Genomic DNA, 17,344 nt, shown 5'->3' on the forward strand with positions numbered 1-17,344 from the left:
CAGTATGATAGCCATACCTACCATCGGATGCTAAATGTCACTTTGTTGACTGGTGCCAGCAGGGTTTTAAGGGGAGCTTGAGTCGCATGAAGTGTAAACCTGAGTAAATGCGATGGACCATCCACTGCGCAGATATTGACACATGGACCAGTCACTGGTCTCTAAAGCGCTTTGAAAGACAGCTAAGAGGACGCTCCGACAATTAACAAGCAGGGTCACCCGCACACCTGATCCAGACATCCACAGTGACGTATCTCTGGCAGGGGCAAGCTCACTTCGATACAATGTGGAAGCTTAGTAACCTCTGTGATCTGGAGGTTGGGGGGCGGGGGGGTAAGGGGCTCCATGTTTATTTGATTGACTTGAGCTGGAACCGTTGGAAATGCGGTCCTCACTGGTGTCCCGGGTCTGGCTTGGTGAAGATAACCCGGCTACATCGGACGCCGCTAGGGTTAGAAGGGAGGGGGAGGGGGCCGGATGGGAACAAGTTTCTACATAAATGTGTTTCATGAATCAAAGGACGCGTTGAGAGAAGGTTGTACAGGTGTATCACACGAGCGATATATACAGAAAGAAGGATATGGCAGTAGAATCTGAATCCCCCACACTTGGTCTTCTCAGGGTTGGTACGCTAAATGTAAAAGGGCTGAAATCGCCCACAAACTATTGGTGTGCAGGGAATTTAAGAGAGCGAGGCTTGATGTGCTCTTTCTCCAAGAGACTAAGTATATGCATGGGGATGAACGCAGGATCTTGCACTCTAGGGTGGGAACTGAACACTGGGGCTCCGGTCCTCCGCAGAAAGCGGGTGTGGGTATACTCGTCAGGAAGGGACTCAAACTGGAGATTACTAAGATATGGACAGACACGGAAGGAAGGGCCATCATAGCGGTGGGTGCAGTGCACAACATTACACTCACACTCGCAACGCTCTACTCTCCCAACATAGGGCAATCTCCATTCCTACAACGAATGATCCTGAAAATAATGTTGGAAGCCTCTGGGCATGTCATACTAGGGGGGTGCGGGGGGGGACCTTAACTTATGGGCAAATCCCACGTCAGATAGACAATCTGGCAACCCAGACGCACGCGAACCAGTAGACGGTGGCCGTGCGGAGGTAATAGAAATGATGGGCGGGGGGGGGATATACGGGTTACGAGACGTCTGGTGAAAGCTCCACCCAAACGAGACAGGATATACATTTTATTCAGCACCCCACTCCATTCACTAGAATAGACTACCTGTATCTTTTGGAGGGAGGGAGTGAGTGAGGTTGCGACTGCTTCAGGGATCGCACCAGTCTCGTGGTCAGACCACGATATGGTCACTGTTGAATTAAACTTGGTGCCCTTACCACGCAAGGGTGCGAAGTGGCGATGTAACAACACCTTGTGGAAGGACCCCGTCTTCCGCACGGAATTGGAGGAGGAAATAAAGGCATATTTTGAAATAAATAACACAGGAGAGGTATCTAAGTGAATGGTTTGGGAGGCAGGGAAAGCAACTTGGCGGTTATCTTGATCAGGGAGGGGGCAAAGAGAATGTGATCTGATAGAGGGTAGACTGAGGAGGGAGATCATGCAATTAGATATCGCAGCGAGGAACTCCACTGTGGAAAGGGAGGAGAGGGTCGCAGAAGCCATACAGAAAAGGGAGGAGCTCTGGCTTTTGGAGGAGTGGCAAGTCATCTGCAAATTGCAGTTTCTCAGACAAAAGCACTATGAGAAGGGGATAAAGCAGATGCGCTGCTCGCCGCTAGGCTGCTGGGACAACGGACGGAGAGGTGGGGTCGCCGTTATTGACAGAGGAGGGGATACGCAGTCAATGGAGACGACTGAGATCCCAGAGGCGTTTGCACAATTTTATGAGCAATTATATAAATCCGAAATGGTGCAGGGGAGAACAGAAATAGACCTATATTTGCGAGGGGTGGATATGCCGAAACGTTCCTGCGATAAAATGGATGCGATGGATGCCCCGATAATGGCTGAGGCGATTGAGAGAGCTATGATATGATGATATGATATGGCATTTGTAACACGCCTATACACAAGTGTTTCAAGGCGCGACAAGGCGGGGGGGGACAAGGGGAGACGGACAACGATCCTACTAGGCCAGGTGTCATTCAGATTGTGCAAGTTCAAGGGTAGAGGGGAGGGGAAAAGTGCAAAGGGGAGGTGGAAAGGGGAGAGTGCAGTACAGGGTTAAAAGCATACAGGATAAATAACAAGGGCCAGCTAGTGGCAAGTGCAAGATAAGTGCAGAAAAGTGCTGGGAAGGGGGGCTGTAGGGGTACAGACACATTCCTGCGGTGCGAGATAAGTGCAGAAAAGTGCTGGGAAGGGGGGCTGTAGGGATACAGACACAGTCCCGCGGTGCAGGGGGTTGCCAGGGAGGCAGTGCAGGGGAGAGTGGCTGGGCCAAGGACCGAGAGCGGTAAGTGGCCCAGTTGCAGATTCAGTGCAGTTTCAGTAAGTTTAGCAGGGGAGAGGGGGAGAGAAGGCGGAGGCAAAGAGGAATGTTTTGAGGTGCTTCCGGAACCGGAGATTGTTCGCCTCGAGTTTCAGGGAGGCAGGAAGGCTGTTCCAGAGGGAGGCCCCTGCAGCGGAGAGAGATCTGCCCCCAACTCGTTGTTTGGAGAAGCGGCTGACCCTGAGGGAGTTGGAGGCGGATGAGCGAAGAGCTCGAGAAGGAAGATATTTAGGAAGAGAGAGTTGAAGGTATTTTGGCCCAAGGCCCCAGAAGGCCTTGTGGACAATGCAGAGGGTTTTGAACTTGATCCTCGCAGTCACTGGGAGCCAGTGTAGTGATTTCAGTCCTGGAGAGATACGGTCCCTGGGCTTGAGGCCAAGGACAAGTCTCGCAGTCCTGTTCTGGATGAGTTGCAAAGGGCGGCGAGTAGAGGCGGGCAGATTTAGATAGAGGCTGTTACAGTAGTCCAGCTTAGAGAGAACCAGGGCTCTAGAGACAGTGAGCTTCTGGGGGAAGGAGAGGAAAGGAAGGATACCTTGGAGGAGGTGGAGCTGGTAGTGTGACTTCCTAGAGACGTCGGATTTGTGAGGAGAGGAGGAGAGTGTGGAGTCGAAGATGACCCCGAGGTTTTTTGCCTTGCAGGAAGAGGGCCAAGAGAGGCCGGCCAGAGAGCTGCAGGGAAGGAGGGAGTGGGTGTGCCAATGAGTAGAATCTGTCTTACTGGCGTTAAGGCAGAGGTCGTTGGCGGCACACCATTCCTGGATAGCAGAAAGACAGTCAGAGATGAGGGAAGGAGAAGAGGAGGCCGAGGGTAGCCTGAAAATGAGCTGGGTATCATCCGCATAGCACTGAAAGTAGGGGCAGAGAGCGGCGATGCGGTGGGCGAGGAGTGCCAGATACTGGTTAAACAGCCAAGGAGAGAGGTTAGATCCCTGGGGGACACCACAGGTAGAGAAAAAGATGTCAGAGAGGAAGGACCCCAGTTGGACCTGGGAGGGTCGATTGGAGAGGAAAGAGGACAGCCATGCCAGAGCCTGACCAATGATACCCAGGTTATCACGGAGACGGTTGAGCAGGATGGTATGGTTGACGGTGTCAAAGGCAGAAGAGATATCAAGCAAAATGAGAACACATGGAGTGTTAGAGTCAAGATTCGAGAGCATATATAGAGCATATATGAAGAGGCTCCCTATAGGGAAGGCGCCAGGTAACGATGGGTACACAGCGGGATTCTATAAGACCTTTATCTCATCCCTCCTCCCCTTTATGGTTGAGTTATTCAATGATATCCCGCAGACTGGTGTGGCCCCCGACTCCTTCTCACAGGCGCTGATATCCGTGATCCCCAAAGAAGGCAAGGACCTCAAACAATGTGGTTCATATCGCCCAATATCGCTGCTCAATATTGATTCAAAGATTTATACGCGTGTACTGGCAGCTAGACTCGAGATCCATTTGCCTCAATTAATACACCCAGACCAGGTCGGATTCATCTTGGGGAGACAGGGAGCTGACAAAATGTGCACAACACTCCACTTAATTCATGATTCAAAAAAGATGTTAGGTGACCCTGCTCTCCTGTCGATGGATGCAGAAAAGGCTTTTGACAGAGTGGAGTGGAGCTTCCTAGAGGCAGCACTCGACAAGGTCGGACTGGGCCCTACCTTCAGAAAGGGAGTCAAGGCTGTGTACACGTCCCCCCAAGGCATCAGTTGTGGTCAACTCTGAGTACTCCAGATGGTTCGACTTTGGGAGAGGTACGAGACAAGGCTGCCCTCTCTCTGTGATACTGTTTGCTTTCTCCCTAAAACCCCTCGCACAGACACTCGGAGCAGATCATCAAGTTAAGGGACTCCAGATAAATGGGAAGGAATATAAGGTAGCCCTTTATGCTGACGACCTTCTACTACATGTAAAGAACCCCTTGACATCGATACCAAGAGCCATACAATTGATGGAATGTTATGGAGCACTCTCAGGCTTCAAAATGAATAAGTCCAAGTCCATACTGTTCCCACTACAAGAGCCCATTCCAGAGAACACCGCCAGACTCTCTACGCTCGGCCTAGTGACGGGCGGGAACACCCTGTGTTATTTAGGGATCAATCTTACATGAGAATTGGAGAATCTATATGAGGCTAACTTCCCCCACCTTCTAGCTTGTTTCCATGCTGATCTAGCTAAATGGCAGAAGTTGACGATCTCCTGTATTGGGAGGCTAAACGCGATTAAAATGGTGTTCCTCCCGAGATTTCTCTATCTGTTTTAAATGCTCCCACTGAAACTTTCAGAGGTATTCTTTGGGGAAGTAAAAAAGGCCATGTTAAGATTCCTGTGGCAGGGGAAAAAGGCAAGGATAGCATATGGGGTCCTTATCTTGCCCAAAGAAAAGAAAAGGGAGGGGTGGGTCTCCCTGATCTAAAACGATACTACCAAGCAGTGCAGCTAAGAATATTGGTCCCCCACCTGAGAGGGCAGACAGATTTGCAGTGGGTACATCTTGGTAACTGTAATCTATCCCCGGCCACTGTCTCTGAATGGTTGTGGGTCGCTAGAGATAAATTACTTCAAAGACTCCGAAATCACCCCATACTGGGCACGATATGGGAAATCTGGAGGAAGGGGGCGGACATGAAAGGAGTCACCACATGGCCCTCTCCTTTAAGCCACATATGGGCTCCGGGAGTATGTGAGGAGATCCAAGACCATGGGCGGTTCCAATCTTGGTTTGAGGCGGGCCTCGAGAGGGTTGGACAATTATGGAAGGGAGGTGTCTTTCTCACGATCACTGAATTGCAAGAGGTGCTTGGGATACACCCCCTACCTGTCTTTTCCTTTCTACAACTCAAAGGCACTCTCATGAGAACCGAATGGAAGGAGAAGGTGCAGAGAGTCCTCGCCCCATTTGAGAAATCGCTCGACACAATGACCGAAACCAAGGGTTTGATCTCATCCAAGTATAGAGCACTTTTGGATACCAGGAAAGGATCAACTGTTAATTTGAGACACAGGTGGGAATGAGATCTAAACTTAGACTTGGATGAAGAATTGTGGGAGAAGATATGTAAAGGAGCCTCGCAGGTGTCCATAGCAGCCCAATACAAATTACATGCCATCAAGCTACTACATAGGTGGCAGTATATGACCCATACAGGTTGTCGAAGATGTTCCAATCCACAAGCCCTTTGTGCTGGCGTCAATGTGGGGAGAGGGCTGATTACTGGCACATGTGGTGGGGGTGCTCCTGGGTTCAAGTGTTCTGGAATGAGGTCCTGGCTTGGATCAAACGGGTAGATGGGATCCCACGTGAGGTTGCGCCTCTCCAAATACTATTTGGCTTGGAAGAATGTGAAGGTGAGATGAGGAGACTGACTGGGATAGTGGTCCCCCTCCTGCTTGCTGCACGGGCCCGTTTGGTGATTAAGTGGAAAGCAAATCTAGTCCTGAGCAAGAGAGAGTGGGTCAGTGTAGCAACAAATATTAGTACGATGGAAAGAATTACCGCAGCCCTCCACGGGGAGAGTGGCTCAAAATGACTTGATGTGGAGTGATTTTGTAAACGAGTATATGCCCGACTCCTCATGGGAAGCAACGCTGAGTGTATGTAGATGAACCCATATTAAATGCATAATTATATGAACTGCAATGGGTCATAATTCGAAGAGTCCGTATCGGAAGACCTCTAGGGTAGGCTGCCTTCTGCACCATATTGAAACACTCCGGTTTATGGAATGTGAATGTAAAATAACACGCACCACATGCAACGTATCTGAGTAAGTGGAAATGTTTTGAATAACGGAGAAGAAACACTGTTCCGGGGTGAGGGGGAAAGGGGAGAGGAACTCAGTTTATTGTTGAAAATTGAAGTACTGTGGGAGGGGTGGAAAGAATGTGAATTATTATGACGTGTCCGAAAATGATACCTGCAAGTTGTTCACTATGTTATATAAAACCTAATAAAATCAAATTAAAAATAAATAAAAAGACACTTACAGGGGAGTCCGCAGAGGAATATTTTGAGCCACAGATGTTCAACGAGGTGCAATTAACAGGTGAAGTGCAAGGTGAGTTCCAAACACAACATTTTGATATACGGCCACATGAAAAAGATGCTCCATAAAAACACAAAGCAGTCATGCCGCAGAGGTAAGGTAAGTGGTGACAATCAAAACGGTACACAGAAAATGGGTAAGGCAGTGGGTGAGAACTCGAGCGACCCCATTATGCAGGGAGGCCAATCAATAGCCAAGCTTCAAATGAACTCTCCAACAGAAAATTAAATAGGACTGTTGAAAATTAAATTGTAAAGAGGGCTAAGGTATCACATGCCCCTTTGTTTAGCAGAATCCAGGCAGGCTTGAGGAAAATCAGCCCTGAGATCAGTAACAATTCACATTTCCTATGTATACTTGAAGAATGTGAAGATGGATATTATGCTCCTATGGTGTCCAGTCATAATATCGAAAAAAAAAATTCGAATGTCAAAAAAGTCGAATCAAAAATGTCGAAAAAAAAAATGTCGAATTATTTTTTTTTTCGATATTTTTGTTTGGGCTCTAGTTTATAGTTAAAAAAAAGGTAAAAACAAAAAAAAAAAAAACGGGGGTTGGGGGGGAACCCCCCCATTTCGAAAAAAAAACGTCATAAAAAATAAATTCGACATTATTTTTTTCGACATTATTTTTTTCGACTTTTTGACTTTCGAAATTTTTGATTTCGAAATTATGTCTATAAACCTGCTCCTATCACCGTGGAAGAGCAATCCAATGTGTTTACAATGGTGGATACAGGTTCCCTGGCTACTGTAATGTCAAGGAAAATGAATTGTTAGAGGAATTGTGCTACTCTTGAAGAACTGAAATTTAGCACATGCTTGCATTAGAAGAAACAATGTTGTTTTAGTAGTCTCATTTCTCTTGAAGTACGTAGGCTGGCACCTGTATGGGCGGTGTGCGCAATACATTGATCTGCGAATGGTCCGCTGTGCTGCACCTATGATGTTAGCCTGCCTTTACACCCCAGATGTATGCTGGTGATCGCTCTATTACAAAATCCTAACTCCGCCATTGGTATCCTGATATCACAATTAGTAGACTGCTGTTAGGAGCGTGCATAGAACTAGGAAGATATTATCTAGTAAGACTATAAAGGTAGCCTGGCCATCACGCCTATAAAATCCAACTATCTTAAATCCTATGCTAGTCGCCTAGTAGATATACTAGGTCAGCCAGTCCATGGTGCTAAGAAGACTTGAGGATATCCGCCCCCTTCCCTGTCCCATGGTGCCTAGAAGAGTCTGAGGGTAGCTGGTCTTTTTCCCACAAACTGTCTGACCAGACAGTGACATCAAAGATGAGCTCCATTGGTGCTCTTGGTACGTGTAAATGCACCACTTCGGTGGATATCTGCCACGTGCATGGCTATCCATCCACTGACAGTAGAATTCAGCTACGACCGGGATAGCTGGAGACTTAATGTTTTTAAGCCTTCTTTATCAGGCTTTGCCTCAACACACCTGACATCAGTATCCATTGAAGACTAACTACCAATTTGGGCACGCTGGACACATAGCGAGTCTCTAGCACTCACGCCCTCTCCTGACGCCTCCCAGCACCCACCCACATGCATGATCTTTGTGAGTTGCTTCTACCCGAGTTTGGCCAGCCCTGCTAAGCCTTATAATGGCCAAATGAACACACGCATTCTAATCCTACTCTGTGATCTCAACACTCTGGGCTTTGGTCCACTGAATGCATTCCCACTATCAGCGCTTTCACACTAAAGGTGCTATTTTTATTTTTTATTTTTTTTATTTGCATTTAATCTGTTTAGATGTTTACAAAGACGTTTTGGTCTTGAAGAGGAGTGTTTAGTGTTTTTACTATGCGTTCTCAACATTCTCGACGTAAACCAAGAAAGACAGGATTTTGCAAAAGAAAAAACTTCAGGCAGAGGAATAATCCTGGTATCCTCCTTGTCTTTTGGCTGAAATGGGTATTTCTGTATGCTACTCCTGTTGGTTTTGGGAGGCCTTCTCCAAGGCGATGGTTAGAAGTGTGGTCGCTGCTATTAGCCATCTAGTTTGGGCTCCTGTAATAAGACGATTCCACCAAATGTTTTCCTCGACGACGTAAGAGGTTATAAACAGGGGGCCGAGGAAAGCTTTTCTTTCTTGGTCTACTGTCGGGCAAACCATCAAGAGGTGCCTGATTGATTCTGTAGATTGTGGATCTTTACAGAGTCTACATGATTTTTCTTCGGACGCTGTATGAATTGCTAAGATTTCTTGGGTCGTTAGGAGGTTTAAGCGGGCTTTCAGTAGGGTTTTCATTAGCTGTTTTGCAGGGGTATTTTGTGCAGTATCCCATTGGCTCTTTGAGTTTGTTGAAGACTGGTGGTAGGTGGGCTAGAAGTTTATTCAAGACTGCTTTCTCGTTGGTTTTTATCCAGTCGAGCCATTCCATTTTTGCTTTTATTCTTAATGGATTTTGGATTAGTTCTTTTTCAGAACACGATATCTCTTGCAGTGTGAGCTTTTGAGTATTGGCCCAGTCATTTAGAAATGTGTTGGTCCCTTTAGCGATTTCCACAGCAATCATGTGGTATATTTCTAGGCTCTCTGGATTCTGGATTTTTCTGAAGAGTTGGATGGTACTCTGGGCCACCACCGCCTCTAGGGAGAGTAGACCTATTTCACGTCTTATTGCTGCAACGGCTGTGGGTTTAGGTAGGCCTAAAACTGCTCTCCAAATTAAGCCTTCCAATTTAGTCCATAAAGTGGATCCATGCCATACGTTAGTGATGGAATTACTTTTGACTTGTAGAACTGAATGGCCAGCAGTAGGCTATATTTGCTGTATTTTCTTTCGACTGCCCGCAGTTGAGCAGTTAGGTTTTTGGTCTTTGTCCACAGGGTTTCCTGCATGCTCACACCTCTCTTCGAGCTGTCAATTTCAACTCCCAAGTAATTGAATGTTGACACGATTTCAATTTTGGACTGGTCAAGGTACCATTTTAGGGTCTCTTTCTTTTTGTTCCCCGGCTTCTGGAGAATCAGTATTTTTGTTTTCGATTTATTGATCTCAAGATTATTCTCCTTAGTGTAGTGGGCTAGGTTGTCGAGTTGGCATTGAAAGCCCACCTGTGTGTGATCCAAGATGATAAGGTCGTCGGCGTATAAAAGTCGGCGTATAAAAGTCTGATGACCGTTGTATTTCTGATTTTCAGTGGAAATGATCTGATCGACTCTTGCAAGTCTTTGAAATCACCAAGGAAAGAGATGAAGAGTGCTGGAGCCAATGGACACCCTTGTTTAACTCCGCGATGAGATGGTATGTGGTTAGAGAGTAACCCTTGGTGGTTCAATCGAACTGACACATTGGTGTTGGAGTGAAGGGCAATAATCGGATCGAGAATTTCATTGGGGCAGTTCCACTTCTTCAGTTTGTTCCACAGTTTTTGCCTATCAACTCTGTCGAAGGCCTGGGATAGATCTACAAAGGCAAGGAAGATTCGTGGAGCGCCTAGCAAAACTTTTTCTTTAAGAATGTTTAGGATCATTATGTTGGCACCAGTGCTTGCGTTCTTCTGGAATCCCGTTTGAAGTGGATCCGTAGCCGGCGAAGATCGTGCCCAGTTCTGGAAGTGGGTCAAAAGGATTGTTCCAAAAACGTTGCCTATGACGTCCAGCAATGCTATGGGTCGATAGTTGGAGGGATCTTCTCTGATGCCTTTTTTGAAGATTGGGACAATGACTGCTTGAGTCCAAGAGGTGGGGATTATCTTGCGTTCTTTGCAGTCTTTGAATATCATGCTCAGGACGGTTGACCAGGCGTCAGGATGTTGCTTTAGGTCAGAGTTTGCTAGACCGTCAGGACCGATGTGCTCGTGACAATTTCAGTTTAGAGATGACTTTTTTTTATATATCTTCTTTGTCTGATAGGTCAACCCAGTTCGCATCAGTAAATAGTTTTGTTCTCTTAGTGGGGGGCGCAGGGGACTCTAACAGTTGCGAGAAGTGGGTGGTCCAGCTATCTTCAGAGACCAAGTTTATCATTTGAGAATTGGGGTGATGGTTTGTGTTGTTAACGAGTGTCGAAAATTCTCGAGTTTTTTTGTTTGTTAGGACCTTGATCATGTTTTCTGCGTCTGATTGGTACAGGGCAGCTCTGGTGTTTCTTAGCCACTGCTTATAGAGTCTCAGCTCAGTGCGATAGGTTTCCCATAACGTAGTAGTGTTCCAGGTCGCTGCTTCTTTTTTTGTTTTCTTAAGTAGCGTGGTCTGATCAACAGGTTCCGGTTGTATGTGTGATTATTGATTGATTGATTGATTTATTTATTGAGCGCCTTACACCAAGGCGCTGTACAATGGAACAACAAATACAGAGAAATATCAACAATTAACATTGTGAGCAAGAATACAACTTGAATCATTCTACAAAACAGTGCAAGGAGCAATTAACTTAGGGGGGGGGAGAGGAGTGGGGATAGGAGTGTTGAGGGGGGCAGGAGAAGGATAGAATAAGTAGAAGAAAGGGGAGAAAGAATGTAATGGGAGATAGGAATTAAAAGAGGTGAGAAACGGGGGAATGGAGAGGGTGGGGGGGCTTCAAGGTGGGGAATGGAGAAGGAGGGATTTAAGGGAACTGCGAAATGAGGTGAAGGTAGTTGAAGAGCGGATTGGGAGGGGGAGAGAGTTCCAGTGCAGTGGAGCAAGAAGGTGGAACGAGTGGAAGTGCAGGCTTGTGAAGGCCTTTCCGAGGTTTTTTGTAGGCAAGTAGCAGGGGAATGTAGCTGGCCCTGAAGGTTGACTCATTAGCTTGGATGTCAGAGGTTAACATTTTGTATTCGTCTGACAGGGTTTTGATGTCGTTTGTGGATATGCGCAAGTGATTTAGCTGAGAGTTTGTCTCGATCGAAGCTTTGTAAAATTGCTGTTCTCGACCTCGGATGTTGCAAGTAAGGTGTAGTAAGTTGTGATCGCTTGCTTCAGTTCTAATTACTTCGTAAGAGTCTATGCTCGAGTATATTTTTTCAGATACAAAGATGTAATCGAGAGTCGCGAAAGACTGGTCGCGCTCCCGTGTGGGTATCATGGTTTGCTTACTACATGCGTTTGCTGCGTTTCGGAGATTTGTGGAGTTCATTAGCGTTACCCACGATTTTCCTCTTTCCTCCGTCAGAGTATGTGCAGATGAGTTCAGGCAGTTTGCGTTTAGGTCTCCACAAATTAAGATGTTCGAGGTCTGATATTTGATCATTATCTCGTCAATGATGTTGGCACCTTCATCGCAGAAGTTTGCTGAAGATGTTTTTTGGGGATTCCAGTAGACATTGATTAATGCAAAGGCTTCCTTGGGAAATAAAGCTTCTGTAGGGATTTCGTCATTCCTTGTCATAAGCACCGCCAGAAAAGTGTAAGTAGCTGCTATTATCTTGGTAGTGGTTATATTTGATCCTGTCCGAATCGCTGTCAGTAGACCAGAGGAAGGTCTGCCAAGCGGACCTTTGGAGACAGGTGAAATCTCTAAAGTATACCCATCCAGAGCGGGTTTATCCGTCAGCCAAGTTTCTTGCAGGCAGAGAATGTCGTGAACCCCCAAGTTGTAACTGCCGGTTTTTGTTAAATGCATGTGGCCTCTGGTGTTCCATGATGCTATGGACAGAGTTGGGTTGTGAAGGTCTTCGTGGATCGATTGGGGTGGCCGTGATGAGTGGTTGGCACCCCGCGTTTGTTGCTATCTTTTGAGGCCTGGTGTCAAGGCATCCCGTATCCAAGACCAAGTGCCCTTTTTTGGCATGGCATCTGGACAGACGGCGGTCGAGTCTGTTGTTTGTTTGGACCTTTGAGAGCGATCTGGTGATGTGGGTCTATGTTCATTGTGGCGAGGTCTTAAGGTGTGAGTGGTCGTGTAAGGTCTTCCATACTCTTTGTAGTTTCCGAATTCTCTTTTTGTTTCAGTTCTGCCGTTATAAAATGGCTCATGTTTCGATTGGTCAGATCTGTTCGTTGATTTCCAAGTTGGTCTGGTGAAGTTGGGGTCGCGTTTTCCCGAAGGAGACAGTGTTCTTCTCCTTCTTCCCGATCTATACAAATCCTCTGTTTGTGATTTGTATCTATAGTTTTTGACCAGTGGTTTCTTGTAGTTTTCAGCCTGTTCCTTGGTGGTGTTTGCCACCCGGATCTCCGTCAAGATGAAGCCCACATGTGCAAGTTTTGCATAGACGTCTTGAGGAATCTCACAAAGTGTCAGGTTTTTGATGTGTAGGTAGGCCTTTGCCTGCTTGTTCCTATGGTAGGGCTCTATTAGAGTGAAGTCATCTGACTTTAAGGTTTTAAGCGTGTCGACCTGTTTAAGTATCTTAAGGACCGTTCTTCTGTTCAGGATCATGTAGTGGTCCCCAGTCGATTTTTGTTCAATTTTGAACAGACGAACGGGGTTTGTAGGTTGGCCTTTCGCTTTGTGGGCACCCTCTTGTCGGTGATCTGATGGAGGTTTTTGTTCTTTGGTGGGAGAATGTCTGGCCAAGGAGTTCGATTGGGTTGTCTTTAGTTTTTGGTGCTATATAAAAGACAACTACCATAGAATCCAATAGCGGGAGTGAGTTTGGAATCTTTCTGAATAAAGCACTTCGGATGCAGCCGAGAGAGGAATTGTGGTTTATGTGGATGATGTCCTGATTAAAAATGAGTACATACAAAGCCATTTCAGTGAAATCAGACATGTACTCCGCCAATTGCAAAGGTCTGCGGCAAATGTATCATTGCAGAAGGTGCAATGGTGTAGAAAAAACATACATTTATTGGGGCATGAAATCACAGACAAGAGATTGAACCCACAGAAGAAAAAGGTAGGAGCCATTCAAAAGTTGAAGGATCACACAAATGTGATGGGCTTGAAAAGCTTGTTAGGGATCACAAGTTATAATAGAAAATTCATTGACGACTATGCCGAAATCACACAGCCATTAACTAAACTACTGAAACATGGTGTGCCCTGGGAATGGGGACAGGAACACTGTGAGGCGGTGGCCATGTTGAAGGATTGTTTAGTAAGGGCATATCCAACGAAGAATCAGGATTTCTTCCTAGTAATAGCGTTCGCAGACCCTATGCATGTCAGCTGTCTTGTAACAAGGCATGATTCAAATCACAAGATCATTGCATAGGCCAGGAAAGCCTCATCACAAGTGGAAACTAAATTTAATGAATGTGAAAAAGCACTATTGACGACTGTTTGGGCATTACAACATTTCTGCCCCATTATTCAAGGAGAGCAGGTGATTGTTGTGACTACTCATCAACCCTTGCAATTTTTACAGAGTAAGAGGTTCAGATCAGGACATTTAGCCCAATCAAGATGTACATCATGAACATTGGCATTACAGGGATTCCCTGCAGCAGTGAGATATGAGCATAATGAAAGATGTACAGTGGCTCAGGGGCTGGCAGAATTGTATGACTGTGCATTTGTAGGTACTACAGATAGTACAGAATTAGAAAGAGATGTGATTGAATTTGATCAATCACCACACAAGGCGTTTAATGAAGAGAAATGTAGAAATGTCCCAACCGCATATGTGGATGGGTGTGTCAAGTTTATTATTACTGCTATGGCATTTTTATTAAACTGAGCATATCCTGCCATGCAGGGAAGTATTCAAAGCCTACAAATGCTATAGAACTTGAGCTATATGTAAGTAACTCTTTCCTTTTTTTTGTGATTTCCCTGTAAAGTTTTGCTTGATCAAAAACAATGATGAAATGACATTGCAGTGCATGATAATATAAACTACTTTGTGAAGATTTAAATCACATGTTCTCTTTTGTATCAGTGAATTTTTAGCTGAAGAAGGACATGAAAAGTTCTGGGCATTTGTTGAGTCCAGTCAAGAAATCACATCGTACGAGCATGAAGGTAAGATGCGGTTTAACATTCTGTGTTTCGATAAAGTAAAAGTTGTATATACGTTACTGTTGGGCAGAAACCTGTGCAGTTCCCTTAGGGACCACTGCAAAAGGCTTAGGACTACAGGTGTTGGCAGTAAACCCAATTGGTAGCAGTCTGTACCACCCAGATTTACCTGGTAGCTGTGGCTGAGCAGCCAGACTTCTCTCAAGAAGAGTTAGACAGTATATAGAGTATACAAGATAGGTACCAAAATACAGTAGCACAAGCAAACACTGACCAGAGCTTGGGTATAAAAGTATATAATTATTTATTTAAAAACACACCTTGTAATATACACTAACACTAATATGGCAAGCAAGTTCAAAACACAGTCACTGTTAATATATATACATCCCTGATCACTTATTGAACAAGTCTTAGTTAAAACACCACTTATTTTCAGACATAGGTGAGCGCTTAGCCTAAGATGGCACTCCAATAAGTTAATCAAAAAGGGAGGGAAAAAGGCAGAATTAGGAACATTCACAATACCAACACTTTAGGAGAACCAGAGCAAGTCAGAAAAGGCAGAGTCTACTGAGGAGCAAGAAAGTCATAGGCCAGGCCCACTCTTGAAGAGAGCAAGGCGGAATGTGTCCAAGATCACACAGTTGAATATTACTTTTAAAGAGTTGTTGCAAAGAGTTCAAAAAGGGTTGGCTCAAGTTAGGAAAAGTTAGTTAGTAGGTCCCAGGTCACCCCAAGATAGAAAGTCGAGGATTTACGGGACACCTTGAACAGTCTGTTGCAAGGGAGACCGGGTGGGACTCAGTACCTGAAATGGTGAGAAAGCTCCAGCGGAGGCAGTTGTTCCTGGCAGCGGGTGCAAGTCGGTGCTTCGTCCAGGGGAAGATGAGATCTCGACGTGGAGGAAAGCTGGAGGTCGTTGCACTGCCAGGGAAGAAACCAACTGCAGAGTTTCCCGGTTAAAAGGTACTACCCTTTTATTTGCGGTAGTGGTGAAGCGTGGCTATCCGGCTGCCGGGGTGCTTGGCACGGGCGATTCGACCACGGGACGATCCAGGAAGGCAAAAAAGAGGGCGAACTGGTTATCCCCACCAGCTCAGAGGAAGAAGACTCTCCAGGATGAAGATCTTCTCTGTCGTTGGGAAGTGGTGAGACGGTTCAGCAGGGCTCCACCGGTGGTGTCGTCGTTGCAGGTCGGCTCAGCTGCTCCCTCTTCGGATTCTTTGGTCCTGTGGCGACTTCTGAAGTTCCAGTCCCCAAAGCCCTGCTTTTATGCAGAAAACCCCCATTCATCAGTCCTAGCTGTCACTCAAACATGCAAAGTGGTAAGCCGGGCGGCTCACCACTGGGCCAATCACACAAGAGTGCGAGTTGATTTGCCGAGGCAACTCAGTCCAGGCTGCCTAAACCCCCTCCCACACATCCTGCAGACCCAGACAGAGTGGCACCACTTTTGGAGGCTTCTGTGGAGAAGCCCGCCAAAAAGTGGAACAAAGGGCTCGACTTGGGTTGGAGTTACAGAGTCCTGGCAAAAAGACCCAACCGGGGAATAAATATTAAATAAATAACCCAGCGGTATCTTTAACATTGCACCAAAAAGTGGTGCGTTTAAAATGAATGGGAAAATCCCATAGGAAGTATTCCGGTGGAATATTTTGCATGGTAACCACTGCCACCAGCCAGAAACTCGACAAGGGGGGACTGCACAGTGCCCCCTCGAAAAACAGACCCAGGGGCAATCTAATTACCCCTACCAGTACATCCACAATATGATGGTTTGTACTGGTTCTGTTCCCAATTTAAGACTAGTAAAGTCAATGGTGACTTTACATGCCCTGGGAGACAGTAGTCGGTCCCAGGGTATGTAGTCTATTTTTGGGGGTCACTATGACACCCCTGTGTTACTGCACTGAGGGTGCTGTGTAACACACTTACCAAGAATGCATGAAACCCTATGGAGTAAAAGACCCCATAGCCCATTAAACACATTACAAAGTCAAAGGATATCTCAAATCATGTCTAAGAGTGGGAGAAAAAGAGTCTCACTTTTAGCAGGAGAAAAAAATAAACCCCAAAAAATCCAGCAAAGCTGCTGGGGGACTTACTAGGTTTGGGAAATTAGCCTTAACAGAGAATTCTCCCTAACAGTTACATAGTTTTATACTATGAAGTGTCTCTTCTCCATAAAGTGTCTCTTCTCCGTAGAACTGCAAAATGAAAGTCTGGGACTGATGTCCTTTTTCAAACATACTGCACTTTTATCCTGGGTGTAATTAGATGGTTCTGGTATGGGGGAATATGTTTTGTGTAATGGAGAAGATCATTTTTACTTATCCACCTTCCTCTTTAAAAGGGGATCTGATTGTTTGAACCGAGAAGTCGAAGGTTACCTTTGAATACGTTTGAAGTGGATCATTGCTTGCTCCTATTGCGAGAATTTTTCATCTCCATTTTTACAAGTTGTTAAAAGTTGAGTTGTCAAAACCCCCCTGAGAAGGGCTTGAAGAAGACTACAGTCTTCACAAAGGAATTATGTAATGTTGAAAGCCTCTCTCTGCAAACAGGGCTTTAATCCCCTGATAATTTCCTAGAATGTGTGTGTATTATCTCCCCCCAAAGCCTGCCCTCATTACTGGGTAAACCAGGTAGAGCGTCGTTCTGCCCATTGTGCCTCAGTATATCTTCATTTATTTATGAGGGTGCAGCAACGTTTCGGGTTTAATCCCAGGAGGATTTAATTCCAGGGGTTGTGGGTCCTGAAGATTCTTCAGACATTCCACAGTTACTCTTTAGGTTTCTACAGGCGCTTGCTTAAGGTGGTGATCCCATGTTTTCTGTGGTACCTTTTTGGTGCATATGTCACCTATATGTAATGAGAGGTGGCAGAAAGATTTGCTCCTGTGTAGTCTTCTCCGTGCCCCCGCACTACTGCATGGTTAGAGGCTCTTTCC

The 17,344-nt window shown here is 45.9% G+C and overlaps 1 protein-coding gene across 3 annotated transcripts in view; it reads left to right on the forward strand.

Annotated features, from left to right (window-relative positions):
* The window catches only part of UGGT1 (UDP-glucose glycoprotein glucosyltransferase 1), a 2,047,742-nt gene that overhangs the window by 106,621 nt on the left and 1,923,777 nt on the right, over positions 1 to 17,344 (forward strand). For all 3 annotated transcript variants that reach the window (XM_069617855.1, XM_069617854.1, XM_069617856.1), the window contains exon 3: positions 14,311 to 14,393. In XM_069617855.1, the coding sequence (XP_069473956.1) occupies positions 14,311 to 14,393 (83 nt within the window). The remainder of the gene's footprint in view (positions 1 to 14,310; positions 14,394 to 17,344) is intronic.

This window comes from Ambystoma mexicanum, chromosome 10 (assembly GCF_040938575.1).
Source record: "Ambystoma mexicanum isolate Mex_15411 chromosome 10, UKY_AmexF1_1, whole genome shotgun sequence".
NCBI lineage: Eukaryota > Metazoa > Chordata > Amphibia > Caudata > Ambystomatidae > Ambystoma > Ambystoma mexicanum.